At 39.4% G+C, this 26,767-nt stretch overlaps 2 protein-coding genes across 18 annotated transcripts; one reads left to right on the top strand and one right to left on the bottom strand.

The window, feature by feature from the left end:
- Positions 1–109: 109 nt before the first annotated feature.
- Positions 110–16,885, top strand: LOC310766822 (uncharacterized protein). Of its 4 annotated transcripts, none has more exons than XM_083623482.1 (5): positions 110–225; positions 5,499–5,947; positions 6,792–7,131; positions 7,579–7,681; positions 9,314–16,885. In XM_083623482.1, exons 1-3 carry the CDS (start codon positions 188–190, stop codon positions 6,800–6,802), a joined length of 498 nt encoding a protein of 165 aa, XP_083479608.1. In that variant the 5' UTR covers positions 110–187; the 3' UTR covers positions 6,803–7,131; positions 7,579–7,681; positions 9,314–16,885. The 4 variants fall into 4 exon arrangements, 2 of the variants coding, with proteins under 2 accessions (XP_083479608.1, XP_083479607.1); XR_014550427.1 differs by lacking the exons at positions 110–225; positions 9,314–16,885 and adding exons at positions 2,901–3,913; positions 3,989–4,281 and having other exon boundaries at positions 4,448–5,947; positions 7,579–9,279; XM_083623481.1 differs by lacking the exon at positions 9,314–16,885 and having other exon boundaries at positions 7,579–9,279.
- Positions 8,755–26,724, bottom strand: MCMDC2 (minichromosome maintenance domain containing 2). Of its 14 annotated transcripts, none has more exons than XM_083623296.1 (16): positions 26,073–26,724; positions 22,116–22,301; positions 21,728–21,879; positions 21,516–21,646; positions 21,366–21,425; positions 20,668–20,863; positions 19,600–19,722; positions 17,947–18,054; positions 15,595–15,723; positions 13,721–13,958; positions 13,220–13,425; positions 12,208–12,374; positions 11,663–11,842; positions 10,826–10,968; positions 9,896–10,005; positions 8,755–8,986 (listed from the first exon to the last, which is right to left on the bottom strand). In XM_083623296.1, the coding sequence occupies exons 3-16, from the start codon at positions 21,849–21,851 to the stop codon at positions 8,820–8,822; spliced, it is 2,082 nt and encodes a 693-aa protein (XP_083479422.1). In that variant the 5' UTR covers positions 21,852–21,879; positions 22,116–22,301; positions 26,073–26,724; the 3' UTR covers positions 8,755–8,819. The 14 variants fall into 14 exon arrangements, with proteins under 14 accessions (XP_083479422.1, XP_083479420.1, XP_083479421.1 ...); XM_083623294.1 differs by lacking the exon at positions 26,073–26,724 and adding an exon at positions 24,359–24,426; XM_083623295.1 differs by lacking the exon at positions 26,073–26,724 and adding an exon at positions 23,324–24,332.
- Between the last annotated feature and the right edge of the window lie 43 nt (positions 26,725–26,767).

Raw genomic sequence — 26,767 nt, 5'->3', positions numbered from 1 at the left:
CCTCAGCAAGCCAGGCCCAACTGTCAGGGGGTTGATGGGAAGTGTAGTTCAGCAATGAAACCAACTTGTCGGCCACCTCGCCCGGAAAAGAACGAGCGCAAAAGGCGCGTGGCTGGGTGGGGGAGGGCTGGTCACGTGCTCCATGGACTTATAATTCCGGTTCCGGCCACCCTCGCGCTCCTTTCTTATGGAGGTCTGCGGGGTTTCGCGTGGTCTGCAGAACAGGTAAGCAATTTGAGGGCGAGAGTGGAGGGGAGGCGGCGGTTTGGGCTGCCTGGACGAAAGTGTGGGGGGCGGCTTGGGGTGCTCGCGCCGACCAGCCTGGGTGCGTTTCCTCCCTCTTCCTCGGCACGTACCTTGAACTCAGCTAGGCCAGGACTCGTGGCGGGTAGAGCGCGCGGGGAGCTTCCCGCCTTCAGCTGGAGGCCGAGGCGGCGGCGGGTGGGGGAACCGTTGTGGGTCTGGGTGCCTTTTTTCGAGGATCCCGCGCGGCTCCCGCGCCAGATAACTGGTCGGGGCTGGGCACCTTTGCCCACTTCTGGAATGCAATTTATAGCTGTCTGGCAGAACTAGAGAATGAGTGGTTGTTTTGGGAAGCCTTGTTAGGCACTCTCTTCTTTAGAGCCTCCAGCCCACTCTTCTATTTCCGCCACCCCCCCCGCCGGACCTAACCAGTGGAAGGAGATGAAGGTAAAGTGTCTATTCCATTAGCAGATGGACCCTACTGAATTAATCTAAAAGCAGTTTTTGTCATAATGTGCTATTGCCATGTTATCTATATTCCTCGTGTAGTAACTTGAAAAATAGAGGATTGTTAATACACGTCATGCCAGAGCTTGCCCAAATATGTTGTTGTTGTGACACAGTGTGTAGGTGTTTCACAGCTCCCCCTGGGGTTGGAAAGGGAGCGGGCAGCCCTCTGAGTAACTGCTGCCAGGCTGCACAGGAGCTTCCCCACCCTGCCTACCTGCGCACTTTCCTCTCCTCCCTGGTCGAGGCTGCTTGTCAGGTGCCCGGATCTGATGATCCATGCTTTCCAAGGAACCATTGCCGTCTCATTTGCTTGCCCCGCTCCACCATGTGCTGCCTGGGCTGGGTGCTAGCCCTCCCCTCTTCTCTTGCAGCCCTCCTGCCTCTGGGCCAGTGCAGCGCCAGGCCAGCATGAAGCCCTGGCCCAGGATGGAAGAAGTCTCCTAAGTGCCCTGCAGTAGCCAAGACTTGTTGCCACCCACCCTCACTGGCTGCTGGATCCCACCACTTTGGCCTGGCCACTTGTAGCAGAGACCACCACCACCTGCTCTGAGGGAGTTTAAGTGCTGATGCTGCTATTTTCATGTTTATTTACTTAAATTGCAGTTGAATTACCCCCTAAAATGAATAGGTTTCTAATTAAGAAAAGTTGGTGAAGATGGCGTTTACAATGAACAGAATATAGCAGCTGTAGAGGAAACTATACAAGAATCAACTGTTGAACAGTCTGTTTTAGTACATAAGAACTGTAAAGGAAAAAATTCCAAAGCCTCATTTATACAGTAAAGATTACTGTGAATGAAACGGGGGTTCGTTTTCTGGTAATGAAAACAATCCTTTTCCCCAGTGTCGTTTGTAGGGATATACTTGCAAATGAAAGTATGGTACCAAACAAGTTGAAGTCATTTTACCTCAAAACACAGTCATTTGTCAGAAAAAGCAGTAGAATACTTTATTGAGATTTCAAAACCTATAAAGAAGCCGTCTGCATCACTCATAAGGAGAATGCAGACGCTGGAGAAAGCTCAAAAGGCAGGTTACTTGGTAGCTCAAATAATTACCAAAAACAAGGAACCACACACTATTGCAGAAACCACCATAAAGGAATCTGGCTGTGCTATTGTTCGAACAATGTTTGGGCCAGAATTTGAAAAAGAAGTTAATAAAATCCCTTTGGCAGATAACAGGATTGGAAGATGTATTCAAGACATATCTGATAACATTAAGCTGCAAATGAAGGATATTTTTCAAAATGATAATATGATCTTTACATTGCAACAGATGTCAGAAGCACAATTATTTATTTTTATATGTTTCATTCATACTGACAGAATTATTGAGCAATTATTCTGCTGTCTAGAACTTCCAATAAGAACTAGAGGTGAAGATATATTTAAAACTTTAGATTGCTTCATGAAGGAAAGTAATTTGCAGTGGTTAAATTGTGTAGGAATATGCACAGATGGCCCACTCTCAATGGTTGGTTCAACAAAGGGTTTTATAGCTTTAGCAAAGAAAGAATAAAAATATAATTACTTGTTGCTTTTTACATCACGAAGCACTAGTCGCACACTACTGGAAATGAATTAAGAAAAGTTATGGACAAAGTGGTTCAAATGGTCATTTACATTAAAAGTAGACATCTTGAATCAAGATTATTTGCTCATATTTGTGAAGAAATGGGGGCAAGTTTTCAAAAGCTTCTACTACACACAGACGTTGGCTGTCAAGAGGGCAAGTGCTTTGTCTTGTATACGAATTGAGGGAAATGATGCTTAAACTTTTTGAGGAAAATCAGCAAAAGGAATTCTGTGATCTCATTCAAAACAAACTTTGGTGTGCAAAATTGGCATATCTTGCTGACATATTTGAACATTTGAATAAAATGAATACCAGTATGCAAGAAAAAGGAGAAAATATATTAACAGTGGTAGATAAAATTTGTTCTATGAGACAAAATAGCAATTTGGAAAAGGAAAGGGAAAGAAGGAAATTTTGAAACGTTTCCCAAAACTTCCGAGTGCGAGCTAAAATGTGATATCAGCTCACTAATTGCTGACCATTTAACATTGCTCAGAGAGAAAGTTCATCATTACTTCCCAAGTGTTGAAATCCACGACTATGATTAGTCAGAATTCCATTTCTGTATAATTTTTCTGGAATTGACCTATATTTTAATTAGTTGGTCTGTTGAAAACACAATGGGGGAAATGTACTTCTAGTATTGATTATTTTGAGTTATTTCCAGGCTGCCAAGTTGTTTGAATGATGATGAATTAGACAGCTGAAGATCATTACTAGAGCTGATGTCTTCATAAATCAGTAGCATCAGCTGAATGTCCAAGCTATAATGATAAATTGCCTCTTTGTCAGTGGGGAAATTGGTTAGAGAGTTGTCTTATGGCCCTGACCCATGACCTCTTCACTGTGTAGCAATCTATTTTTGGCTTGACGGTTCTAGGAAATACCATATACTCAGTTTTCAGATTGAACTGAGCCTGTAGGGAATATGTTGTGCTTGTTCACATAGCTGGAGTCCCAAAGCAAAGTTCACTTTAATCCTGAAATTTTAGTTCATATTTTATACTTGCAAGATAACATAAACTTTTTTTAAAAAAGCGCTTTGGAAACATGGTGTCTCTATAAAATCTTTTAACTTTGCAAGGAAACACTACCCCATAATGATTTTTGGAACTGGGATCTAATGGCCTTCGCAGTTCCTCTCATCATATTCTGACAATGGAATCTACTGTTATGTTTACGCCCAGTGGCTTCAGAATCATTTGTCTGGGATTCCATTGTTGTTTCAACCAACAAGGTATAACAACATGAACCCTTAAGAATACTGCATATATGAGCTTTCTTTATAATGAAAGCACACAAAACTGAGAAAATACATTAACACTTTAAACCAACTTACTTTAGCATCTGCTGATTGGATAAACTAAGGCATAGCTACCCTTTCCAAGAGCAACTCAATTCCAAGCTTAATAAATGATTACCGGTAACTTTCAGGGGACCAGCAAACCAACATTTGGTACAGGTAGATTCCTATATTAGTACCATCTGCTTTTCTCTGCTCTTTAATTAAGGAGAGGAAATGGATAGATGAATTGCCTTGCAGTTTGTGTCCATGAATGGCAGTAGCCACATCACAGCCAATGTATATCTGAAAGGTTGAGTAGACTTTGGCAAAATGTTTTGTATGGGAAGTAGCAATATGCTTTGAAGGCAACAGCTGTTGAGGATAACAGACATATTGGCTTGGATCCAGATTTTGCTTCTGCCATTGAGAGTATCCACTAGTGGAGTTTCCATTAATAGGATGTGGTGGAGACAGACAACCTTTGCTAATCCCCCTATTACCCCTTCTAAAAATCTACATTGGAAGATTGGGGGACCTTCCAAAACAGTCTGGGAGGGAGGGAAGTTTGTGGAAAGGAGTGGGGAAATGTGCAAAAGTTGCTGCTGCCTGCCAGTGTGATCCCTGTGCTGGATCAAAAGCATTCCATGGATGAAAGGAGCAGTGGCGTAGCGTGGGGTGGCAGCACCCGGGGCAAGGCAAGTAATTTGCGCCCCCTAGCCCGTGGATTTGCGCCCCCTAGCCCGTGGATTTGCGCCCCCTAACCCTAACCCCCAAATGTTGCGCCTGGTGCGGTCTGCACCCCCCACACTACGCCAGTGGAAAGGAGCATAGCTGTCAATCTTCCCTTTTTTGCGGGAAATTCCCTTATTCCAGTGCCGTTTCCCACTGCTATCCTGGATTGTTAGATATCCCGTAAATTTCCCAGATTTCAAAGGAAGCAGCTCCTCTCCCTCCCTGCCGGCCAGGGAGGCTCCTCAGCTGCGTTGCTCAGATGTGTTGCTCACCAATAAGGAGTCTCAGAACGACTGGGGGGCGGAGCTTGCATACCTTGTGCCAATAAAATCGGCCATATTGCCTGGGGACTCGCCTTTGCTTCAGCGCTTCCCAGCGGTGTGGTTTCCTTGCTACTGTATCCCTTTGCCGGGTCGCTGTGCTGTGGGAACCACTGCTTGAGGCTTCGTTTGGCTGGGCTTTCCGCCTTTGGGCCTTTGACTCGGAGGGGCTCTGAACGTACCTGTGCTCGGTATCGGATGGATACATCAACGGCACACTCACCCTTGCCAGGCATAAGGTCTGTCTGGAGCGGGGGCACATGGGGAAAAAAAGAAGGAGCGGCTGGTTGAGTACAATGGTGGGCGGTGATTTCATGGGGGGGCGGCTTTTGGATTTGTTTTGGAGGCTCCTTTGATTGACTGCTGTGGGGGAAAGGAAAGGAGCTGGTTGACTAAAATGGCGGGCGGCGATCTCATGGCGAGGGGGGGGGGAGGTTGTTACCGCCGTGTATATGTGTGTGGCTACTTAATGCAAGCTGAGGGGGTTTTTGAACGCTGGGTGCCGTTTTGTTGCACGTGCTGCTGCAAAGCCAGGCCAGGGAGCCATCTTAAATTGAGGCTGCATAGGCCTTGTGGTGCATGTGATTTACAAAGTTGACATTTTTTCAGCAATGCCCCCCTAGTGAGTCTTCTTTTGTTCACTTCTTTTTATTTTGAGGCAGTGCGCACCTATGTTTCTGGAACTGCAAACCTTTCCAGTCATGTGTTACTCCAGTCAAATCCCACGTTATGCATGTGGAGGAGGTAGGATTGCTACAGGAGAGCAGTCTCTTCGCAAATTGCATGTGTGGCTACTCTGATGTGTTGCTTTTCTTCTTTTTCAAACAAAGAAAGATGGATGGAGGTGGAGAAGACATTCCTTCGAAAAAAGCAAAGAGGCTGTGCAAGTATCGTGAGAAATGGGAAAAGGAATTTAGCTTCTTGAAGAAGAGCAGAATGGGGCATGGTCATGCATTCTGCACAATTTGCAGTTGCGTTTTTAGTGTCTCCCATGGGGGAAGGACCGATGTCACTCAGCATAAAAAATCGGCCAAGCACAAGCGCGGGCTAGAGGCACAGAAACATGCCCCGACGATGTCCGCATTTGTGACTAGGAATACCACAGAGGCTGACCAGGTCAGAAATGCCGAGGTTAAAATGGCGATGCTGTGTGCCAAACACAACATTTCTTTCACCTTCTGCGACGACTTCAAAAAGTGTGTAGCTGACATGTTCCCGGACTCTGCCATTGCACGAAAATATTCTGCGGGAAAAACCAAAACTACGCAAATCATAAAAGGTAAGTTGATTCAAATTACGAAAACAGTGGTACCTCGGGTTAAGAACTGAGGTACCACTGTAATATTGTCAGCTTAGGAGTCCTAAGAGGGCGAAGTCTGGATCTTGGGTGCACCTTACAGCAGTTTTAACTACAAAAAGACTTGCTCTCCACTTCATACTGCTGCCTTAGGCTGTAGCATCTCATGCAAATTCAAGATCTCAAGTGTGAATGATAAATTTGTGGAGTAAGTTTAGTCATCTGTTCTGTTATCAGGCAACAGTTGATTCAAGGTACAGTGGTACCTCAGGTTACATACGCTTCAGGTTACAGACTCCACTAACCTAGAAATAGTGCTTCAGGTTAAGAACTTTGCTTCAGGATGAGAACAGAAATCGGGCTCCAGCAGCGTGGCGGCAGCAGGAGGCCCCATTAGCTAAAATGGTGCTTCAGGTTAAGAACAGTTTCAGGTTAAGTATGGACCTCCGGAACGGATTAAGTACTTAGCCTGAGGTACCACGGTACACTTAAAAAGTTATCCCTGTTAACCTCAATAGCCTCAAATCCCTACAGATTGGGACAGAGCTAGTACTAGTTTCTAACTTTTGTGTGCTTGCATGCAGCTGTGGAAATTTGGAACAACAAATACAGGGTCAAATACAAGGTTGTAAACAGTCCATAAGCTCCTTGCATCTGTGCTGATTGTGACCTAAAACATTTCTAAAACACCCAACCATGATTATGCATTTGGTATAAAGTACCATTTCCATGGGCAAGAATCTCCCCCCGCCCCCCCCCCCCCGTGCTTCACATATTCAAGGATGTGTGAAAATTATTTTTCAATGATAAAATTATTCTTTTGCAGGGGATGACTAGCATGATGACTTGTGCTTCGTGATATGTTGAAAATACAGTCGTACCTTGTGTTGCGTAACCTCCAGGTTCCAGAATCTTCGGGTTACGGCTGCAGCAAACCCAGAAGCAGTCCTCCAGTTATGGAATTTTCGGGATACGGCCAAGCCTCTGGAACGGATCCCGTTTGTATATATTTCAGACAAAAGACAACTTTTCTACAAGCCAAACAATTAGTTACATAGTTGACATTTTTAAAATAGTATTTTCAGCTTGTTATCTATAAATGTCTTATTATTCTGTTAGTTTAGGTCTGTCAAGATGCCCTGTTGACCCCTAAAGTATGGATAATGGTAAGTGTTACTCTCTAAATTTTTAACTAAGTGCTTTAGTAAAACTAGTTTTTAATAGACACATAGTTTGAGTTTAAATATACTTGTACAATATTCCTTTTCAGTAAACATTGTTGGGAGGTTGATGACACTTCATACAACCTCAGATTGTTATGTATATGACTTTTCTTGTTCCCTGCTTTTGAAAAAAAAACTGGAGGGTTCATTCTGCAAGTAATTACAAAGCCATGGAAATAGTTTAATTTAGGAAACTGTCTTTTCCATTGTACAGTATAGATATTAAAAATTGCATTGCTGGCACAGTGATGATTTCCTTTTGCCGTTTACCCATCTGAATTTATACTGATGTGTATTTCCTAATTCTGAGATGCCAGTAAAGCTTTAAATGGCCCAAGTAACATAATTACTTAGAACATTATAAAGTTATGTTAATTGTTTTTATTGCAGTGGATGTTTTGATTGTGTGCCTTCCTGAATTCGGATGTATTCAGAAATGAGACCAGATTGTCAAATCGTTTTCAACCATGAAAGTGCTACTTGCAAGTTTGAGGTAGTCATTCACTAAACCTGTAATCCATGTATAAGAAACCAAACTTGAGTGTTTTGCAAATGTTATATGAAAAAGAAATTTTATTTTATTGTAATAAGAAATTTTTGAGATAAAGCTAAGATTAAATTATGAAAGGGAGTCATTCTGTCTGAATACTGAAGGCATAAGAGCAGCTCTGCTGGATCAGGCCAAAGGCCCATCAAATTCAGCATTCTTTTCCTGCTAGATGCAGTTGACAGTAATGCTTGAAATTCAGTATCTTTTGAAATTTAGAAAACTGATTTTCATTCAATCCTTAAACCACAAATATTTTATATTTGATGTTCTAAGGTATGCCTTATATGCAACCATCTTTCCCCCCCTAATTGAGAACAAAGTGTTAGGGCTCATCCATGCTTCTGCTTGTTCTTTGACTACAAAGCATGGGCTCAAGAGGTTTTCCATTTGCCCCACCACTTTCCCCAGAAAACCTGATTGATGTTTGCTCCGATTCAGTGGTATAGAGTGGAAAGCAATGTGACAAGTGGAAGTGTGAACAAGCGTACACCCATGGGACATACCCAAAGAAAGTAACCATAACATTGTTATTCAGGATATTGAAAACCCTTTCATTGTTTTAATATGTTCTTAATGTTGTTTTTAATGCCATAACCTGCCCTGGGACCTTACAGTGAAGAGTGGGTAATAAAGAGAAAAAATATTAATAGTAATAATAATAATATATTTAAGAGACTATTTTCCCACATAGTCTATATAGCAATAGTGAGTTGAATTACACTCCATTTAAGACATTCATAGTAAAAGCTGCTCTTATTTTTTCATGAAACTTGGGAGGCTATAACAGGAACAAAGGTCATACATCCCTTTTCACAAAATGGAAAATGTTTTCTTCCTCTGTTCCTCCCCACCCTGAGAAATGCAAGACTAGAAAGGAAAAGCAATGTCTGAAATAGTACAATTCTGTGACCAAGCATTGCATCCTCCATATTTCCAGTGTTATAATGTGACAACGGGAAAATCAGTTTTGCTGACTCTCAAAATGTATGTATGACAAACATTAAGAACTACATGAATTGATCTTACAACTATTTACACATTCAAGTTTATTTTTAAAAATAGACCTCATTTTGCAGATATACTAATCTTCGCTAATAAGAACATCTGTTGCAGGTCCATATGTAGCAACAAATTGTTTCAACTGTTGATGGCACTGCATCAAGTAAATATCCCTTTGATTCAGAGAGTTTTCACTGTTGAGTTCAAATGGAAACACAGCATTTGGGGCCACACAAAACACAGAAGCACCTGGGAAAATAAAAGTAGAGGAATAAATTTGTATAATTTATTTTAACTAGAAAATGATATAATTGAAAATGTGATTTACATCAATCAAAATTTCACATCGAAATATCCAGTGATAGCCATCCATGTAGGTAACAGGTTTCTGAACACAGTAAGTATGGGCAGAATGTTTCTCCATCTATAAGTACTTTCAGATGTTAAGATTTTTTATATGCAAAAATATAGTTGGTTCTTAGAATTGGCCTCATTCAATCTTTCTCTGTCACTGTACTAATAAATATATTTCTGGTTTTAAAGGTGGCCTGTCATTTTTTAAATGCTCTTTTTAAGGATGCTGTTTCCAAGGGAGCTAATATGAGTGCATGAAGACACACCCAATTCAAATCCCAGTTCAACTTATCAACCAAAGCTGTTAGTCTCATATCCTGGCTGCATATCCAATTGAAATGGGTCCACATGATCAGTATCCTACAGGAGTACCTGGAGTTGTGAGTCTGAATAGCAGTAATTGAAATTTATCGCACAAAACCAGAATAGATGATGCACTGGACACTTCTCTGAATTCACTCATTACAGTGGCATCTAGGTCAAGATGGACGCAATATATTTTGTGCAAGAAAGAGGGGCTCTATAGGAACCAAGTGCAGGAACGTCAAGTGTCTTGTGTCTGACAGTGCCCTTCAGTGCGGACTCTTCAATAGATGGTAATGTCAACACAAAAGGAAGGGAAGAGAAATCTCATCCATGGAAATGAGACCTGGGGTGGACAAGCAGAACCTTGAGAGGTAACCAGACATTTGGTATTTGGAGCTCTGCTTTTCAGCCCAAGCATAAAAGCATCCTGCGTTTAAGGATTCTACGTGGTTATTTTAATAGCCCTCATTAAGAAAGGTTCAGTTAAAAGGTTTATACCGTATTTTAAAGTGAGAGATGATTCAAATAGTAATACAGCAATCAAAACATCTTCTTCAAGTACTTCTGTTCTTAAACTCAGCTTAGCATGTGCTTTAGACAGTGAAATCCTACAGCACAAACATAAATTTAATAATTTTAAATCAGTTGTACAAAATTTTAATAACTGAAAGTCTCTGTTGCCAGAGATGTTGTATGAATCTTTACACACAGAGAAATGTAGCTGCTACAGACATGTATGGGGAGAAATGAGACTTGCGTATTTTTTATATAATTCAGGTCAATTACTAGTACAAATAGAGGTGTGGTTTTAGGCTGATGTAGCCATAGTGGTTAAAATAGCTATAGTGCGCAAGGCAAATACCCTCTACTGTGCACGCCCAATTGTTAATTAATGTATAATGTATACATAGATCTTTATGTATTAGTGATAATAGAGAGGTGGGCAACTCTATTAGATTACTGTTTGTGAGGTTTGGAAGGAGCTTATGACTTCTCTTGAAAAACTGGCTATGAGAGTCAAGTTTAAACTGATACATCATATTCAGAAATGTAACAAAACGGAAAGTTATATAAAATGGCTTTTGAGCTCTTAAACTTTATTTTTTTTTTACAAAATCTAGGATTAGTGCTGCTTGAAGTTACACATTTGTTCACATGTAATTTTTACAGATAAGCTATTGCAATTTAAGAAACAGGAACTGAACAATCCCATGTCTAAAACTTACATAGCTAAGGGGAAATGTATTAGGAACATGGTGATGGTGGAATGACTGATCCTATTTTCTTTCCCAGCTTTGGGAAGACAAAGAGATATTTTGGCTTATAGCCATCAGATTTGGGTTTGTCATAGTTGCTTATGCAGAATTATTACACAGGTTAAATACAAATTTTGAAGAACACATACTTGACATGTAAATGAAAACCTACAAGATATTCAGTGCAGTTGCTGAGAGATTTGATCCATGAACAGGATGTGTTCTGATTCTGCGACTTGCTAAGTAGTAACCGTGAATCAGCCTTTCTGCTTCTGAACAGAGTTCCACATGCAAATTTTTGGAGAAAGCAAGGAACTAAAATGACATAAATTATTTCCTTGGTTTATGAATTCTGTGGAAAAATCACTAGATTTACCAGTGATCTTTAAATTTCAGGTGTATCATTTTAAAAAGTATTTTCCAAGACACAATTTTCATTAAAATATTAATAATTTGTCAATTCATTATTCTTGACATATTTTCACATTACAAATAACGCGATTTTAAAACAGAAAAAACATGGATTATATGAGTGGTTGCATAAATACAAACAACCTGTTTCCTAAGTGCTTAAGACAGTTTACACCAATCACCATGGAAGTTAAGATACTCATGATTTAGCACGGTTGGTACACCGTTCTGCAGTCAAGTAAGAGTTGGGTCAAACATCTTCCTTGCTTCTTTTCACTTGTATTTTGAAGCCACTGTTGGATTTCACAGCTTTACTAAAGATGTAGATTTAGTGTAAGAAAAGTTCTCATTCCTATTCTGAATATTGGACATTGAAATTGTCTGAATTTGATAAAGTGCAGAAGAGTCCTTTAGCAAATATGTCTAGACACGTAACATATATTTTGAAAGTTGGTTACTTGTACAATTGAAGTTAAAGTAGCAGAGGAACAAAAGGGATCCTGATTATTCAAATGCACATAATCTGAAATATGATTGATAGAACAGCAGCTTATCAAACCGCCCCTCTTGTTTGGTTCAATTCATAATGTCTAGTTACCTCCTCATAATCTTGTGTTCCAAACTGTTTGGAGATAGCATAGACTGCATCTTCTGGATTGATGGCCTTTTTTAAAAGGAGATTCACAACAGGAAGAACTGGATTGGAAAATGCTGATTCACTGCAGTGTATCAGAAGCCAAAAAGCATCTATAACGTTAGCTGAAATAAAGCTTAAATCCTAGACAAAAGCAATATTTATATTTCAGAACAGAACTTCATGTGGTTTCCAGACAAAACCAGCAAGTGAATTATTTGGGACTGAGGGTATCTAGAAAAATGTAAAATTCAGTGGTTTTTCTGAGAAACGCATTTTGGAACATTTCATTTAGCACTCCTGGTCTATTTAACGCATGCATGCACTATAGTCCTAGTTTTAATATTGTAGAAGCTACCTCAATTCACTGATGAAAATAGATTGCATGACTGGAGGAAATCACTTTCTAGAAAGTGGCTGCAAATTTTGTATATCAATGTCACTCTAAAAGCTATTAGGTATTTTTAATTAATGTCATTGTGCAATTCTAGCAAAGAAACATTACTTACCATTTGGCCTATTAGAGTATTGTCTCCTTGGATATGCTTTTTGCAAGAAGCATTCACATCAATAAATGACCAAAAACTGGTTTGAATTGGAAGGGTAACCTGCTGATCAATTTCTTCTCCATATTTCTTTCCAGGGATGAATATAGTAGTTGTTCTTCCTTCAAGTACTTGTAAAGTCAGACAATAAAGACTACTTAAAATCTGATTATTTTTTTAATTTCACTATAAATAGGTCTTTGAAGAATGAAAACAACATAGTGCCATTGTCTTAAAGAAGATAGCTCACATGCTATATATTCAAATTACAGAAATGCACTGGAAGTGCTGCATATCAAAATGTAGCAGAGAACAGGTTGATATACTGCTCCCTATTTTGAAGGACATAGAAATTGGTGAATAATATACTAATTTCTATCTTGGAAGGTAGTGGTGATACCCAATCTTTTCCTCTGTATCCACCACATATGCTCTCCCCCACATCTGCTCCAGGGACCTCCAGATATGACAACAGTAGGTTTGGTGGACATGTGGAAGCTGCCAGGAGTGGAAGGGACCTTCTCATTGCACAAGCAGAAGTCCTTTCCACTAGCTACAGGCACAGTTGAATGTCACCTTAGTTATTTTTTATTTTTTAATGATTAAAAGAATTATTCTGTATCAATACATTGCCCTGCTAGCAGACAAACAATATCCCAGTGTTTTGCTCTTTCTCATATGAAAACTACTACAGGTTGCATTTGATCAAGGCAAGTAAAGTGCTTCTGCAAGAATTGTCATTTGCCAGCCCATGTGACTAAACAGTGGGTTTACACACGCATACAAAATTTGATATCTTCTGAGGTGTAGAAAGCTGTTGCAGTTCTGATTTCTTACTGTGGAAAAAATAATGTGATGGACAGAAACCTGGCATAAGGGAGCTTTTAAGTCCAAGTGTATTTGGACATTTGAATAACTGAAGTAAGGTATGCCAGACTTTAGGTACTGCATTATGCAAAACTTTCAGTTGGTTTACCTGACTGCAACTGTTCAAGCTTATCCTTCCTATGTGAAGATAATTCTCCAATGAAGCATACGCCCCCTTTGGCCAGCAAAGCACTATTAGCCTGAATGCTTGCAGTTCCAGTTCCATGCTTATCTTTGGACACAGTAGGAAAAACTTCACCAGATGGAATATGCCGTATGCCCCGTGGAACAAGACTAATGCTGTAATTCATAACTCTAGGTGATGGGGAAAGTAGATATCTTAGTTATGGATGTGTAATACACTTGGAAAAGAAATCAAGTGTTTTAAAAATTAATTTTAGTTTACATGGCATTGCTGTTCAGTAGAATAATTCTATCCTTGGAATAAAAAAGCATATGCATTGTTTTACCTCACATATTTTCCTTTAAAAGCAAAATAAGAAATTGGAACAACTGCAGTAACAACATCGTTCTTTGCACAAAGCTAAATAAAGGGTATACACATAAAGGGGAAAGAATCTGCTTATTAAAGAAAAGAGCATTTAGTTACCTCTCTAATATTAGCGAATCATTCGTCAATACCAAAATATCCAGGTAATCTGCTGTTAAGTCATTTCTGTCACTTGTCTGTACTAGACTTAACAATATAGCTAGTTTGAGAGTGGTGTTAATGCCTGGTGGAAGTACTTGTGAAGCAAAACTATTGGCCAGAAGAGCTGTAAATCTCCAACACGACTTGGAAGTCAAAGAAAGCAGATACTTAAATTTTTCACTGATCTGGGAAGGGCCTAATACAAAAACACACCAAAGCCAAATGAATCTATATGAACAACATATCTTACAATTTTTACAAATATATTCAGTTTCACATCTTCCATTTGTAATTACCAAACTAGAAAAACAGTTTTAAAAAACCCCACCTTAAGCTCAATCTTATGCATGTAGATTCACGTGGTTCCCAGCTAAGTGTTCACAGGATTGCTTCTCAGGTTTACAGGTTTGAACACTTTAAAATCAGTTTCATTTTGTTAAATGAAAGTAGGCTATTCCTTCAACGGACCCTGTTACTTGGTCCATTCTCTACTGTGTCTAATTATGTGGTCTCCCAATTCTGCAGTGCTTTGCTCAGGCTGTCAGTTGAGAATCCTACCTTGTATCCTCAGGGGAGATCCAAAAGAATATATCCATACCCAATTTCAATATGTATGGACTTGGTTCACAGTGAGTTAGCCCTCATGATGTCTAAATGACATTAAGTACAAACTATTGTTTGTACATTTACAGTGGTACCTTGGGTTACAGACACACCGAAACCCGGAAGTACCGGAACAGGTTACTTCCGGGTTTCAGTGCATGTGCAGAAGTGCTAAATCGCGCTATGCGCAGAAACACCGAATCTTGTCACGTGCATGTGCAGTCGCAGTGCTGCGGGTTGCGAACATGCCTCCCGCACGGATCACATTCGCAACCTGAGGTTCCACTGTATATAGTTTTATGTGGTGCCTTTCTACAAACAACACTCAAGGCATTATACAATGTGTTGGTATCCAACCAAGTCATACTCTGAGCAGCCAACTGAAAACAATGGACTTAACCTAGACATATCTAAGGGCTTGTCCACATTTTTGCTTATCCTGTGTCAAGAAAGCCTAGATCAGAGTCGTTTTCCCCTTGACCCATGCTTTCGAGGCACAGAACTGAGCAGTTTTCATCTTGCCTTACTCCTTTCACAGGGAAAACCTGCTCTTCAGTGCTCAATCAGATCAAACATTAATCAAGAGAAAACCCAAATTGCTGTTTGCTCCGGTTGAGCACTAAAGAGTAGTTTACTCCAGGGGTGGGGGCAGGGGAGAGAAGCCGAAATGTGGCTAAGCCCTAACTTGTATGACTAAATTCAGATACCACAGAATAAGCACATAACTACAGTTGAAAAGCCCACAAAGTAACCCAATGAACAAAATCTGCATAAGATGCCAGTACTATTAGTGCAATGTGTAAATGTAGGAGAGTGCATAATTGATAGTAAAAGGCAATGTAGGTTTTATAAACACATTTAAAAGTAATTTCAGTCTCAAATGTGAAGTCGTTTAAATGCTGTTGGATCACTAATAGGTAGAGGGCACTCTCTGACTACAATTACTCTCTGACTACAATTACTTAATTCTTATCCAACTGAAATAGCAGACAGAGTGCCCTCTAAAACACAGTGTGAATTGTGTGATCTGTATTTATTCAAACCAACTTTCACAGCTTATTTATTCATATTTGAGAGGGAGAGAGGAGGAAGCAATTTCAATCATACAGAAAGTGAAGTCCCAAAAAGTTTACTATACATATACATATACACACACACAAACACAAAAATCTCCACTTGTTCAATCAGGAACTGAATGCACACCCACTTCAACTATCCCCTTGTCTTACCTGTGAGATTACAGAGATGTATACTGTTGGCTTCCAGGCAAAGTGTGATTTCTATACAGCTTGGCATACAGACTGGAATTCCTATAACTTTATACCTGTTTCCTATTTCCATTTTATTAGATAGTTCATCTATAAATTAGCAAATAAACATGTAGGGATGTATGTATCTGCTTAAGACATACCCTGCCTTTATTCACAAAAGCTAGGTAGTTAACAACAAGAAAAAAAATCACAATTTTAAATGTTACAGTTACTAAGACTGCAATGCTATATGCTCTTACCTGGGAGTAAGGGCCATTGAACTAAAGTTCAGGTAACCATGCACTGTAAAGGAGCTGCAGGAAGCAACACAACATGGAAGCAATAAAAACTTAAAAAACCAGGGACAGTTGAAAACCGGCTTAAATAAAACAGCCATTTGTTAACCAAATGGCTTGCTGAAGACGAAAGTTTTCCCTAACGTGCAAAAAGTCACACATAGGATTGCTCTGCCCAGCTCACTGCTTTATGTGGTTTGGTCTATAAAGGCTAGATTACCTTTATGAGGATAGAAATAAGAGTTACCTCTAGGAATGATCCATTCCCACCATCTTCCTTCTGCATTCATAAGATTGAACACAAAGCTGCATTCATGTGACCAAATCCATCTACTTTTTAAATATTTTTTTTCTTTTTTAAGTTTTTATTGAAATATTTTCCATAAGTAACAAAAGTACATTCAATGTCTGTTTTTCAATTGTAGCATCCTTCATACAAATCAAATACAATCAGTTTGAGACTTTTTTGTTGTAGACAATGTGGGGTTGAGAGAGGGGAGAATGTAGAGAAAAAGAAATTTAGGAGAGGGGGAAGGTGAAGGACACATTAAACTTTCATTTTTGCTTATATGAGTGGAGCTTTTTTGTCAGTGTCACTTGGATAGGTGTCTTATTATTGTTGGCAGAATAAGAGGTTAGAGGGCCCAGGGTAGGGTTGGTTGCAGTTGATTGGTAGTGTTTTGGGGGGGGGCATTGTTAGGTTACATTAGCCATATTGATTCATATGTTGTCAGGGGCGGGGGGATCAGTCATTGTCTTGTTGGCTTGTGTATGTGATGAAATGGAGCACACTTGGATAAAGGCATCCTTTGTTTGTCCCATGGTCATTTCAGTTTGTTGATAAGTTTTTCTTGTAGGGCAGTTTCCCATACTGTCTGGTTATGAGACTCCTAGCTGCTGAGAGTAAGTGGTTTATAAGTTTTTTGTCATGTGAATGTGCATTATTGTCTTGGAAGAAATTTAGTAGGACAAAATTTGGAGTTGATTCTATTACCTGTTTTGTTAATTTGCAAATTTCTTGTAAGACTGTTATCCGAAAAGATTGAATTTTGGGGCATTCCTACTACATGTGGAGGTGTATGTCAGTGCCAGTGGATCCTCTCCAGCACTTAGGTGAAATTCCTGGATGTAGCATCACCAGCTTATGTGGTATTAGGTACCACCAGTAGATAAGTTTCAGGATGAGTTCCCTTCTCTTGCCTGAGAGGGACTTAAAGGGTGGTTTAGTCCACAGCTTTGACCATTGGGTTGGGTTTATTTCATATCCTATGTCATGTTCCCATTCAGCTTTGATTGTGGGAAGGGGACTTGTAGTGTTTTGGAGTAGTGTTTTATATATTGCCAGTACTGTCCCTTTGCTACTTTTTCCATAATTGACCTATTTCAGCCTTGTGGCTCATCCACTTTTAACTTTGTTATTCTGAGTGGTCCAACATGCAGTCAACTGTGTTCAGAAGGCTTTTAAAAAAGACTTCAGGCAAACTTTTAAAGCAAGAAAAACCACACTTTCAGGGCATTTCATACAAAGCAGATGTTGTTCAAGTTATTTCAATTAGATGTGTGCAGGAGAAAAATCTCAATAGATTGTCTCAAAAGGACATAAACAAACCATTTAAAAACAACAAAAACCGAAACACAGAAATAGGCTCCTATTTTAAAATCTGTGAGGATGAATTATGTAAACCAGAAATGGCAGAGATCTCAAGAGAATAAGGGAAGTAGCTAGATTGAGGAAGGATGTTACAAAACCTAGTTACTTACAGAAAAGCTTTATCATATGAACTGAAAGGAGGAAGTCAAATATTGTGTTTATTTTTTAAAAAGAGCCTCTACATTTTATTTTCACATACTTCCCTTTCCTAATATATGAGCTTCTCTACATATACATTCACATTTTATTGATAGACATATCTATTCAGAAAGTGAAAGATTTATTCCATCCAAATGCTATTTTGTATAACACATGCTAGACTAACAGAATTCTGCCACACTTATCAGCCTAATGATAAAAATTTGCATTAAACACAAAACTTACCTCTTAGAAAAACTGTGAAAGATTGAAATCTGAAAGGGGTTTTACTGCTGGAAAATCCTTGAAAAGCACTAATTGCTTTAGCATCAACTATTTCAATAACCTGCTTATCTTTAAAAAAGAAAAACGTAAGATTACAGTTTAAAAAATTAATCAGAAGTCCATCTCAAGCCAATTGCCCAACTGGGATTAGTATTATTAAAGAAAAAGCATTCTAAATCATCCCAACAGTCAGAACTATATCCACTCAAATACTTTAGTACTACTCTTCCTAAGCTTTATAACCTTCTATTGACAAAACAGTCAAAAAAGTGAAGTTATAAAGTGATCTGAATCACATAAAATGTTAAACCAAACCATGACTTAGCGCAAACACTAGCACGTGTGGGCTCCCAGAGAGGAGACTGCAGCTGTTTTGCTCCTTCTCTGCGTGTGCTGTGGTGCTGTTGAGAGCTATGTCATGAGATGGCTTAGTGTGTCATCCAAACCCAGGCTCATGTTTTGTTTACTCAAGACAAAACACAAGCAGCAAGCCATACAACAAACCTTGCTACAGCTCATGGTTTGTCTTGAGCAAGACAAATACCAAACCTGCATTCAGGCTTGGGATGGATGGATCAAGCTACCATATTGGCCCAAATATAAGCAGCACCTTTTTCCAAATTCTGGCCATTAAAGTTTGGCTTATATTCATGACCTTACGCCTCCCCCCCCCCCCGCCCCGGAAGCAGTGCGGGGCAACAGTGTGCAGCCCACCCACAACTCCCAAACCTCCCCTGGTGCTGGCTTGGGGAGGTAGTGCTGGGAGGTGGTAGTGCCGGGAGGTGGGCATGCAGTGCGCTCAAAACCCGGCTGGCGCTGGCTACCCCCCATCCCCTGTTCAGGGCAGTAGTGCTGGGAGGCAGGCCGCACCCACAATTAATCCTTGAATTTTAAAGGTGCAGCTTATTTGAGGGTGTGGCTTATATTTGGACCAATACGGTACTTTTGTCTTGTGCTGGTTTCATGTTAACAAAGCTGGGACAATTTTGTCCAGTTCATGGGGCAATTTCTTTACGAAAATCCTTAAAAAACAACCATTATAGTTGCTTAAACTAGCTAATACCTCCTTTGTGTTGACACAACTGAAATTTTAAAAAATGTTTTTAAATGGTCTCAGAATATGACGGTATTTCTTAACGTGCAGTCCCTTCCTGGATTGTACAGAGTTTAAAAGGACAGTCCCCACAGACATGGGGGTATCCATCTTTTCCCCTTCCCTTTTAGCATTTTGTCTTTAAATTATAAGCCTGTGAACGTCTGATGAAAGAAATTATTGTATACAAATATGTATTACTGGGACACTGAAACCTCAGGAAACTTTGTGAATTCAAAAATAAGCCTACTAATTAGATTTTCTTCACACACTATAAAATGCTAAGAGACTGGGTTAAATCTGTATTTCAGACATATTCAGACTTAGGAAGTGGGGAGCCTATCAGAGTCCCAATGCAACCATGGGGCATACATTATAAGTTTCACTCAATGTAGGGATGACTTTGAACTCCCTCCTCCATGCTTTTTCCTTCTCTTGTTGCCCAATAGTATACCTCACCATAAAAATATAGCTCTTGAAATGGTATAATTTAGGGCTAATAACTACTATATAATGTTTACCACCAAGTACTCTGTATTTCATATCTTCCCGCAGTGGTGAAGTACACAAAGTGCACACAAAATTGTTTCTCACTGTTGCAGATTCTGTCGCTCCAGGAGTATGTACTCTTATATACTGAAATCCTAGGGGAAGTGTATAAAAGACCATATTTAAAGTTCTAAACATTCACAAAGTGCTATATATTGATTTATAATGGTTTCCAATTTAATTTCATTAATCATCACCAAATGATCTCTGATAATGTACCTACTTGAAAAGAATATTGACATCCCGTTCATTCATTTGGGGCAAGTGCCAAAAAAAAATGACATCCCCTTTTAGAGTTGTTTGAATGACACACTGCTTTGCCATCTTAAGACAGAGTCCTCAGTTGACTATAAGGTACGATAGTCAGATTCAGTTAAGACCTGCCATGCTAGTGGAAATCTTTGTAACGGCTCCTGCCGAGCCTCTCCTCTCCCCTCCCCTCCCCCACATCTCCACCAAATCCACTGTAGAGGGTCAGAAGAACTCCCAGAACAGTATGCAGGGAGAGGAGAGGATGGAACATTCTGTCCATGGAAAAGGAGAAGTTTGAATCCCACCCATTGTCCACCAGCAAACAGAAATATTTGCATGATAGATGACAGAAGTAGAGTATAATCTTTTAATTTTTGGAATATATGATGGAGAACAATCCACTGAACACTACTGCTGAGTGGTATGGTCAATAGCAAATGATATAGCCAGTGTAGTGTGGGGCACACAGATGCATCTAAACACAACAAACAGGCATAAAAGTTATGAACACAGAGATCAATTATCTTCTCTGCTTTCTCCTCCAAGTCCCTTCTATAGCCAATGATCTGCTTGATAGTAGGAAAATCAGCTTGTGAAACGATGTTCATGTGTATCCAGTATGAGAAATCACAGGTCTATAACGCTCTTGCAAATATGTCAGCAACATGCAGTGTATTAGATTTTATATACAATGTCTTGTACAAGCTTATGGTATATTTTTAAAAAGCTGGATTTACTGGTGTAAGTCAGTATGTTATAATAGAATTCAAGATTCCAGGTTGGTGTACCTTCAGAAAATGGACAGTTTTCATCACAACAAACAAATCTTGCTCCTTGTGTATATTTTGTTACAGTGGACATTGCAACAACTATTCCCTCTGCCATATAAAATCTCTGAGAAGTATAATCAAATGGAAATTTGCAAAGACTGAAAATATAACTGGGCAGGGAAGGTAAATGTGTTAGTTTCAGCACTATGCTCATCTGAAAAAAAGAGACACAGAAATACCATGATGATGATGCCAGTTATAAATAACAGATACTACAGTGGTACCTCAGGTTACATGCACTTCAGGTTACATACGCTTCAGGTTACAGACTCCACTCACCCAGAAATAGTACTTCAGGTTAAGAACTTTGCTTCAGGATGAGAACAGAAATCATGCTCCGGCGGCATGGTGGCAGCAGGAGGCCCCATTAGCTAAAGTGGTGCTTCAGGTTAAGAACAGTTTCAGGTTAAGAACAGACCTCCGGAATGAATTAAGTACTTAACACGAGGTACCACTGTACAGTGGAATCCTATGCATGCCAGCTCAGAAGTCAACAGGGCTGACTTCCAAGGAAGCTTACTATAATTAAGATATGCCTTGAACGCATTTCAGAAGAAATATTACAACAAACTAAAAGGTCAGTGAAGCTATATTGTTTTATAAAGACAACTAATTTCTTTAAAAAGTGAAATACGAAAAGCAGAGTTCAAACCTACCTGAGCTTCAGTCTGTAGCTGCTGAATTAGTGACAGTGTTTTAACGGCTGTAAAACACGCCTATAATTCAAAACCCAATTCATTTCATAAGGCAACTGCAGTTTAAAAGAGTGATTAACAAATTTCACCAAAATATATGAGATTCCTTACAGACTGAAAAATCTGAGTGGCCTTCACAGGTTTATGCAAAACGTAATTTCCAAGGGTAGCATCCAACTCAATAATATCAGATGGATTTATCAATATAGGAAACCGGAAAACGGCATAACTTTGCTTTGAATCTGTAAGAGTAGAAAGTAAAAACCATCAACATTGCCCATATACTGATTTAAACTATAATTTTAAAAATTGCTAAATACTACCATTGTATAATTTGCAGGCATTCACAAATTTCTGAAGGCCACCACTCCTGTCAAGATAAATCAATGCAACTTCCTTCATTCTGAGAAGATCTGGCTTCATTTTCTCTGAATGGTTTTGTTTCATTACTAAACCCTTAGATCACAGGTACACACTACAGGGAAGAATTTGATATGTCAGTAAGGTCAAGACAATGGAACATGCAATAAGAATTCTGCAGTGACAAGTTACCATTAGCACTTACAGAAAATGAATTATATAATACAGAGGTTGATGCCATGGCACCTGCATAGGCCTTGATTGGTATCCCTGGGCAGGCCCCCACCCCAACTCTGAGCTTTCTTCTTTCTTTCTTTCTAAAGAAACTTATGAAGCAAATTGTGCAGGTACCCTTCCAAGTGTTTACTTCGAAATGAGTGCAGTGTATACTGTCCTCACAATGTATATGTCCACACAGAGATACGTCTCTTTGTGTTTAATGGAGCTTACTCCCAGGTAAGTGGGTACAAGATGGCAGCCTAGGCTTTGGTTGGGGTTGGCATTAGGGGAAAAGAGGGTTCTTGTGCCTTTTAACGGCTGTAAGACAAGCAGAAATACAACAGGTTAATCATTTTCTATTAGAGAAATACAATTATAGGAAAAGCTTTATCATAATGACTCTCTTTAATTTCTCTGTTATGTAATGCTCGCCATGACAGCTATGTTACACTACGCTATGCTCCCATGGCAGTCATTTTGTGATTGATGCTCATAGCACTTAACATTCAAAATGCACCCACTGGTCCAAAAAGTTTGGCGATCCTTGATATAATGCAAAGCCTTGCTTAATTTATTCAGATAGTGGAGAAAGATCCGAGTACTGGAATATGCTTTAGATTACAAGCCAAAGCATTAGTCTTGTGGACATGTACTTAGCAATATGGGTGGAATCTTTATTACTTTCTTTTTTTAAAGGACAAATAAAATATATTCACTATGTCCTGGTCTTAAATAATTTATAATAAATTATTGCAGTATAAATCTTATAAAAGGAAACATCTTACTGTATCAGTTTTGTCAAGAATTTAAATCCTAACATATTTCAGTTGGACTTCTATTGTAATTAAGAGGAAATTAGATAATGCATAAGGAATTTGGGTTGGGCAACTGATGATCTTAACTGTAAAAACTACATGTTAGAAATATTCTACATGGCTTTTAGATTTTCCAGTACTCTGATTTCTCTGCAGTCCCAACAGTGAGCACTATATCTACACTTATTTGTACTGGGGGTTAGGAAACTCCTGTTCCATCCAGTGAGAGTTTCCCTCTCAACAATGAAAACAGTCATGGGGGGATGGGAATCCAGATTAAGACTGCAATGGGGGATAAAACACACTTACTCCCCACAAGTGTCCCAATTGTCCCACACAATTCACTTTTTAAAAGACATTCAGTGTGAATAGAGTTGCATTTAATTTGGCTACCCAAAGCCAGTGTACTGTAGTGGTTAAAGTGTCAGACTAGATGCTGGGAGACCACAGTTCAAATCCCCATTTGGTCATAAAGCACAAGGAACACTATTCAAAGAACTATGCTTGGTATAAAGTCAAAAATACCCATTCAAATAGTCCCAATTGTATGTTCTGCCTGGAGCAGTAGCATAATCTGCCCACCAGAGAGCTCTGGATCTAACCCTATGCCACCAACTGGGCAGTTGCTGAACAATTTGAAATGAGGGGGGCTCAGCAAGAAACAGAACCAAATATATCAGTGTCACACCTATGTATATGTGCCTCACATTCAGATTGGGTGAAATAATTTAAATGGTGATTTAAATCTAAGTTCTTAAGTGTCATTTTCCACCATGGATATAATGGGATAGGGATTTCAATATGAAAAACAAAGAGTAATTGTAGAGCAAACACATATTCTAACGGAAAACCCCCCCAAAAAGCTCAACAATTTTGGTTTTTTCCTAAAAAGCTGCATTTTTAAAAAGCACCCTCAGGTCCACAGTTCCATTATAGATGCTTTTATATCCTGGCCTCAAAACCCTTCCATTTCTGCACTGATGTCGCACTGGCCCACCCACTACATTGTCACCCTTTACTGCCATTACTAATGTAGCTCTGTCTCTTCTTCAGACATGCCAAAACCAATGTGTTACAGTTCTCTTGCAATGGTGCATTTAAAAAATCCAACTAAGTTGTTTGTGTGAAAAGAATCTAACAGCACACTTGAACTTAGCCTCACACAAGCCACTGCATGTGTTGTACAATTTCCCTGTCTTGTTTTTCTTCAAAAGCATCCTTGGAGGTGGCTGTATGTTTAAGTTGAAGACTAGCACAACAGCAAAAGGAGGAGCTGTTTAACCTTATGGGTTCTCCCCCACAAGCTGATTTTCAGCCTACAAGCAGGAGGATATAAGTGGCTCTATGTATTTAATTTAACGTTTAGGGAAGTTTTTAATGACTGATGTTTTAATGTATTTTTAACCTTCTGTTGGAAGCTGCCCAGAGTGGCTGGGGAAACCCAGCCAGATGGGCGGGCTAGAAATAAAATAATAATAATAATAATAAATTCTGAAAAGTGGTCAAGATCCTACCGCACCTCATGAGCAGATTTGTGGCAAAACTGTTATCTGTACCCACCCATAGTTATGTGTGACTGAAAGATGACGGTAAACTGATTAAGAGGGATTCTAGAGCCCTGTCATAGAGATGGCACTCCAGGGGACAAAAGTGAGGAAGTGTTTAGCCACCCCACCCCAAAAAACCTACTTTTCTCCCTACCTCCACTGAGGAGCACTGCTGGCAATAGCAGGCCCTGGGCAAATGAACAAGGTTTCTGTATTTTCATTAACAATATATGCCTATTACAGAACTTTTCCCCTCAGACTTGTTTTGCCCTCTCTTGTCCTCCCTCATATTTTTTCTAGTACTGCCATTGCTTCCTCATTAGCCTTTCACTCAGAGGAATAAAACCACTGAACCTCCACCCTTCTTTCTGTTCCTTGTGTCTCTCTGAAGGGGAGCTGATCCAGGCACAGAGAAGGAGCCAGACTTCAAACTTCCCTCCATATGAACACTCCTCAGAAAGAAACAATGGTCAACATCCACTTCAGGTGGACACTGTCTGTTGCTCGGCAATCCTATTGCCAAATCTTATGTTTTCAAGTTTCTGTTCCACAACTCTGCTGTCAGCAGAGATATTCTCAACTCTGATAGGATAAAAAGCATCACAGGCACAAAATTTACCTCAGATTACATTTCCCCCCAATTACTTACTATCTCACCAAAACTGCAATCCTAGCAAATCTTACAAGGGAGCAAGTCCTACTGAACTCTCTAGATCCTACTTCAGAGGAAACCTATTTTGATTTAGGCTTGTTAGTTTAAGTAATCTTTGAAAAAAATGTAACAATATCAACCAAGTGCATTTCAGCAGTCTTCATCAGTGGTCTAGGGTATTTAAAAAAATGAAACAATTTTACAGAAATAAAAATCCCAGGTTAACACTTCTAAAGCAATAATATTTCAAAAAGAATGAACTCATACTCAGTGATAGGGCTTGATTTCTAATATTACTTACAAAACACTCCACTTCAATCCTGTACATAATGAAGCACTGAAGTGCAGTGCCAATCTTATTTAAGTGGTTATATATTAGAAGCTAAAGCTTGTCAGTGACTCTGATTTTTTGTTACTAAAATGTGGTTGATTTTCCTTTCAGAAGTGCTGAGCCTGAAATGCGCATTTTGATTTTGCGGAACTGTTGAGTTTTAAATAACACACTAGGCCACCGATGAAAGCTCTGCTGAAACACGTTTAAGTAAGACAGTGGTTCTCAAACTTTTTTCTCTGGGCCATACTTTTAGAATACAAATTTGCTCATGCCACACACATTGGAAAACAAAACAGCAGTGCTTGATTTATAACACAGAACATGACTACTTTATTTCTTTGATTGTCCTTGAATCTTCCTGCCACACTTGCCCTCCTCTCCTGCCACACTCTTTGAGAACCCCTGGCCTAAGGAGTTGGTAGCAGTGTGTGTGTATGTATGCATGTATATGTATAGTGATAGTATCCAATTGTTAATAAACAAAACTGTATTTTCTTTCATTTTCAAAGCATTTACACATTTTCAAAGAATGAAAAAAAGGAAATATCTGCTTCCCTCCCCTTTGTTGGCATATGTTTGTGAATGAAAGATATATAAATAGACGAGGATATATTTATTCTGGATTAATTAGACCTCTGTATTAAAGTACTTGTATAAAAAGGAGTGACCAAACTAAGAGGCCTACATCTAAACGTGTTTATTCTGAAGTAAGTGCCAGATAATTTCGTGGGTGCTTGCTACCTAGTGATAGCCAATGGGAGTGTTGCCATGAGGGTATCCTCTCTTGGATTAGATTGAGGTAAGAGAAGCATTTCTTTCAGTTGCTGGGGGCCAGATTGTAATTTCCTTTTGCAGCTAGAGTTGGGATCCCAGTAAAAGATGCACTAATCTAGTACAAAAGTGGGTATTTTAGCTGGACACCGGTTGTGTTTGTTTGTCTGGAGCTTCTGCTAAGTGTAGTTTAATTCTGTTGGTTTTTACCTTTTCCTCTTTTGTTCCTAGTTTGTGCTAGGTATCTTCCTAAGCTTAGTCTCTCAATATGAACTTTCCTTCTAGGAAGGTTAGATATTTACTTTACTTTTAAGCAAAGCTCAGAGTCTGGCCCCCCTTGCTGGCATGGGCCCTGGCAACCTGATTGTGCCATTATAATCTGACCAAGGGTACTCAGTTGCAGTCTGTTTGCATTGGCTTGATACTGCAAGATCTCTTAGTGCCCAGATTTTGTTCTGTTTTGTTTGGGTTTGTTGCTCCCTCCCTCTCTATTTTCTTTTCATGATTCAAGACTTTAGCATAAAAATCCAAATCATGGCCACAGTAGAAACAAGACATGTGGACTATTTTCTTCAAGTTGCAAATTCCATATTTAATTAATTCCTTTGAGGTTTCTGTTTTCCCCAGCCACAATCACGAAGTTCCACAAAGGATTTAGGAGAGTC

Source organism: Podarcis filfolensis (assembly GCF_964270895.1).
Source record: "Podarcis filfolensis genome assembly, chromosome: 7".
Taxonomy (NCBI): domain Eukaryota; kingdom Metazoa; phylum Chordata; class Lepidosauria; order Squamata; family Lacertidae; genus Podarcis; species Podarcis filfolensis.
The sequence above is the reverse complement of the archived record's forward strand: the minus strand, read 5'-3'. Positions and strand labels throughout refer to the sequence as shown.

Bases quoted from the DNA above. Each gene is read 5' to 3' on its own strand.
- LOC310766822 (XM_083623482.1), top strand. From the start codon at position 188: ATGGAGGTCTGCGGGGTTTCGCGTGGTCTGCAGAACAG. The intron at 226-5,498 runs GTAAGCAATTTG...TTTCAAACAAAG, and splicing joins TCGCGTGGTCTGCAGAACAG to AAAGATGGATGGAGGTGGAG.
- MCMDC2 (XM_083623296.1), bottom strand. From the start codon at position 21,851: ATGAAACAAAACCATTCAGAGAAAATGAAGCCAGATCTTCTCAGAATG. The intron at 13,959-15,594 runs GTAAGACAAGGG...TTTTTGTATTAG, and splicing joins ACATCTCTGTAATCTCACAG to GCCCTTCCCAGATCAGTGAA. The intron at 12,375-13,219 runs GTAAACCAACTG...TGACTTTACAAG, and splicing joins GCTTGAACAGTTGCAGTCAG to TACTTGAAGGAAGAACAACT.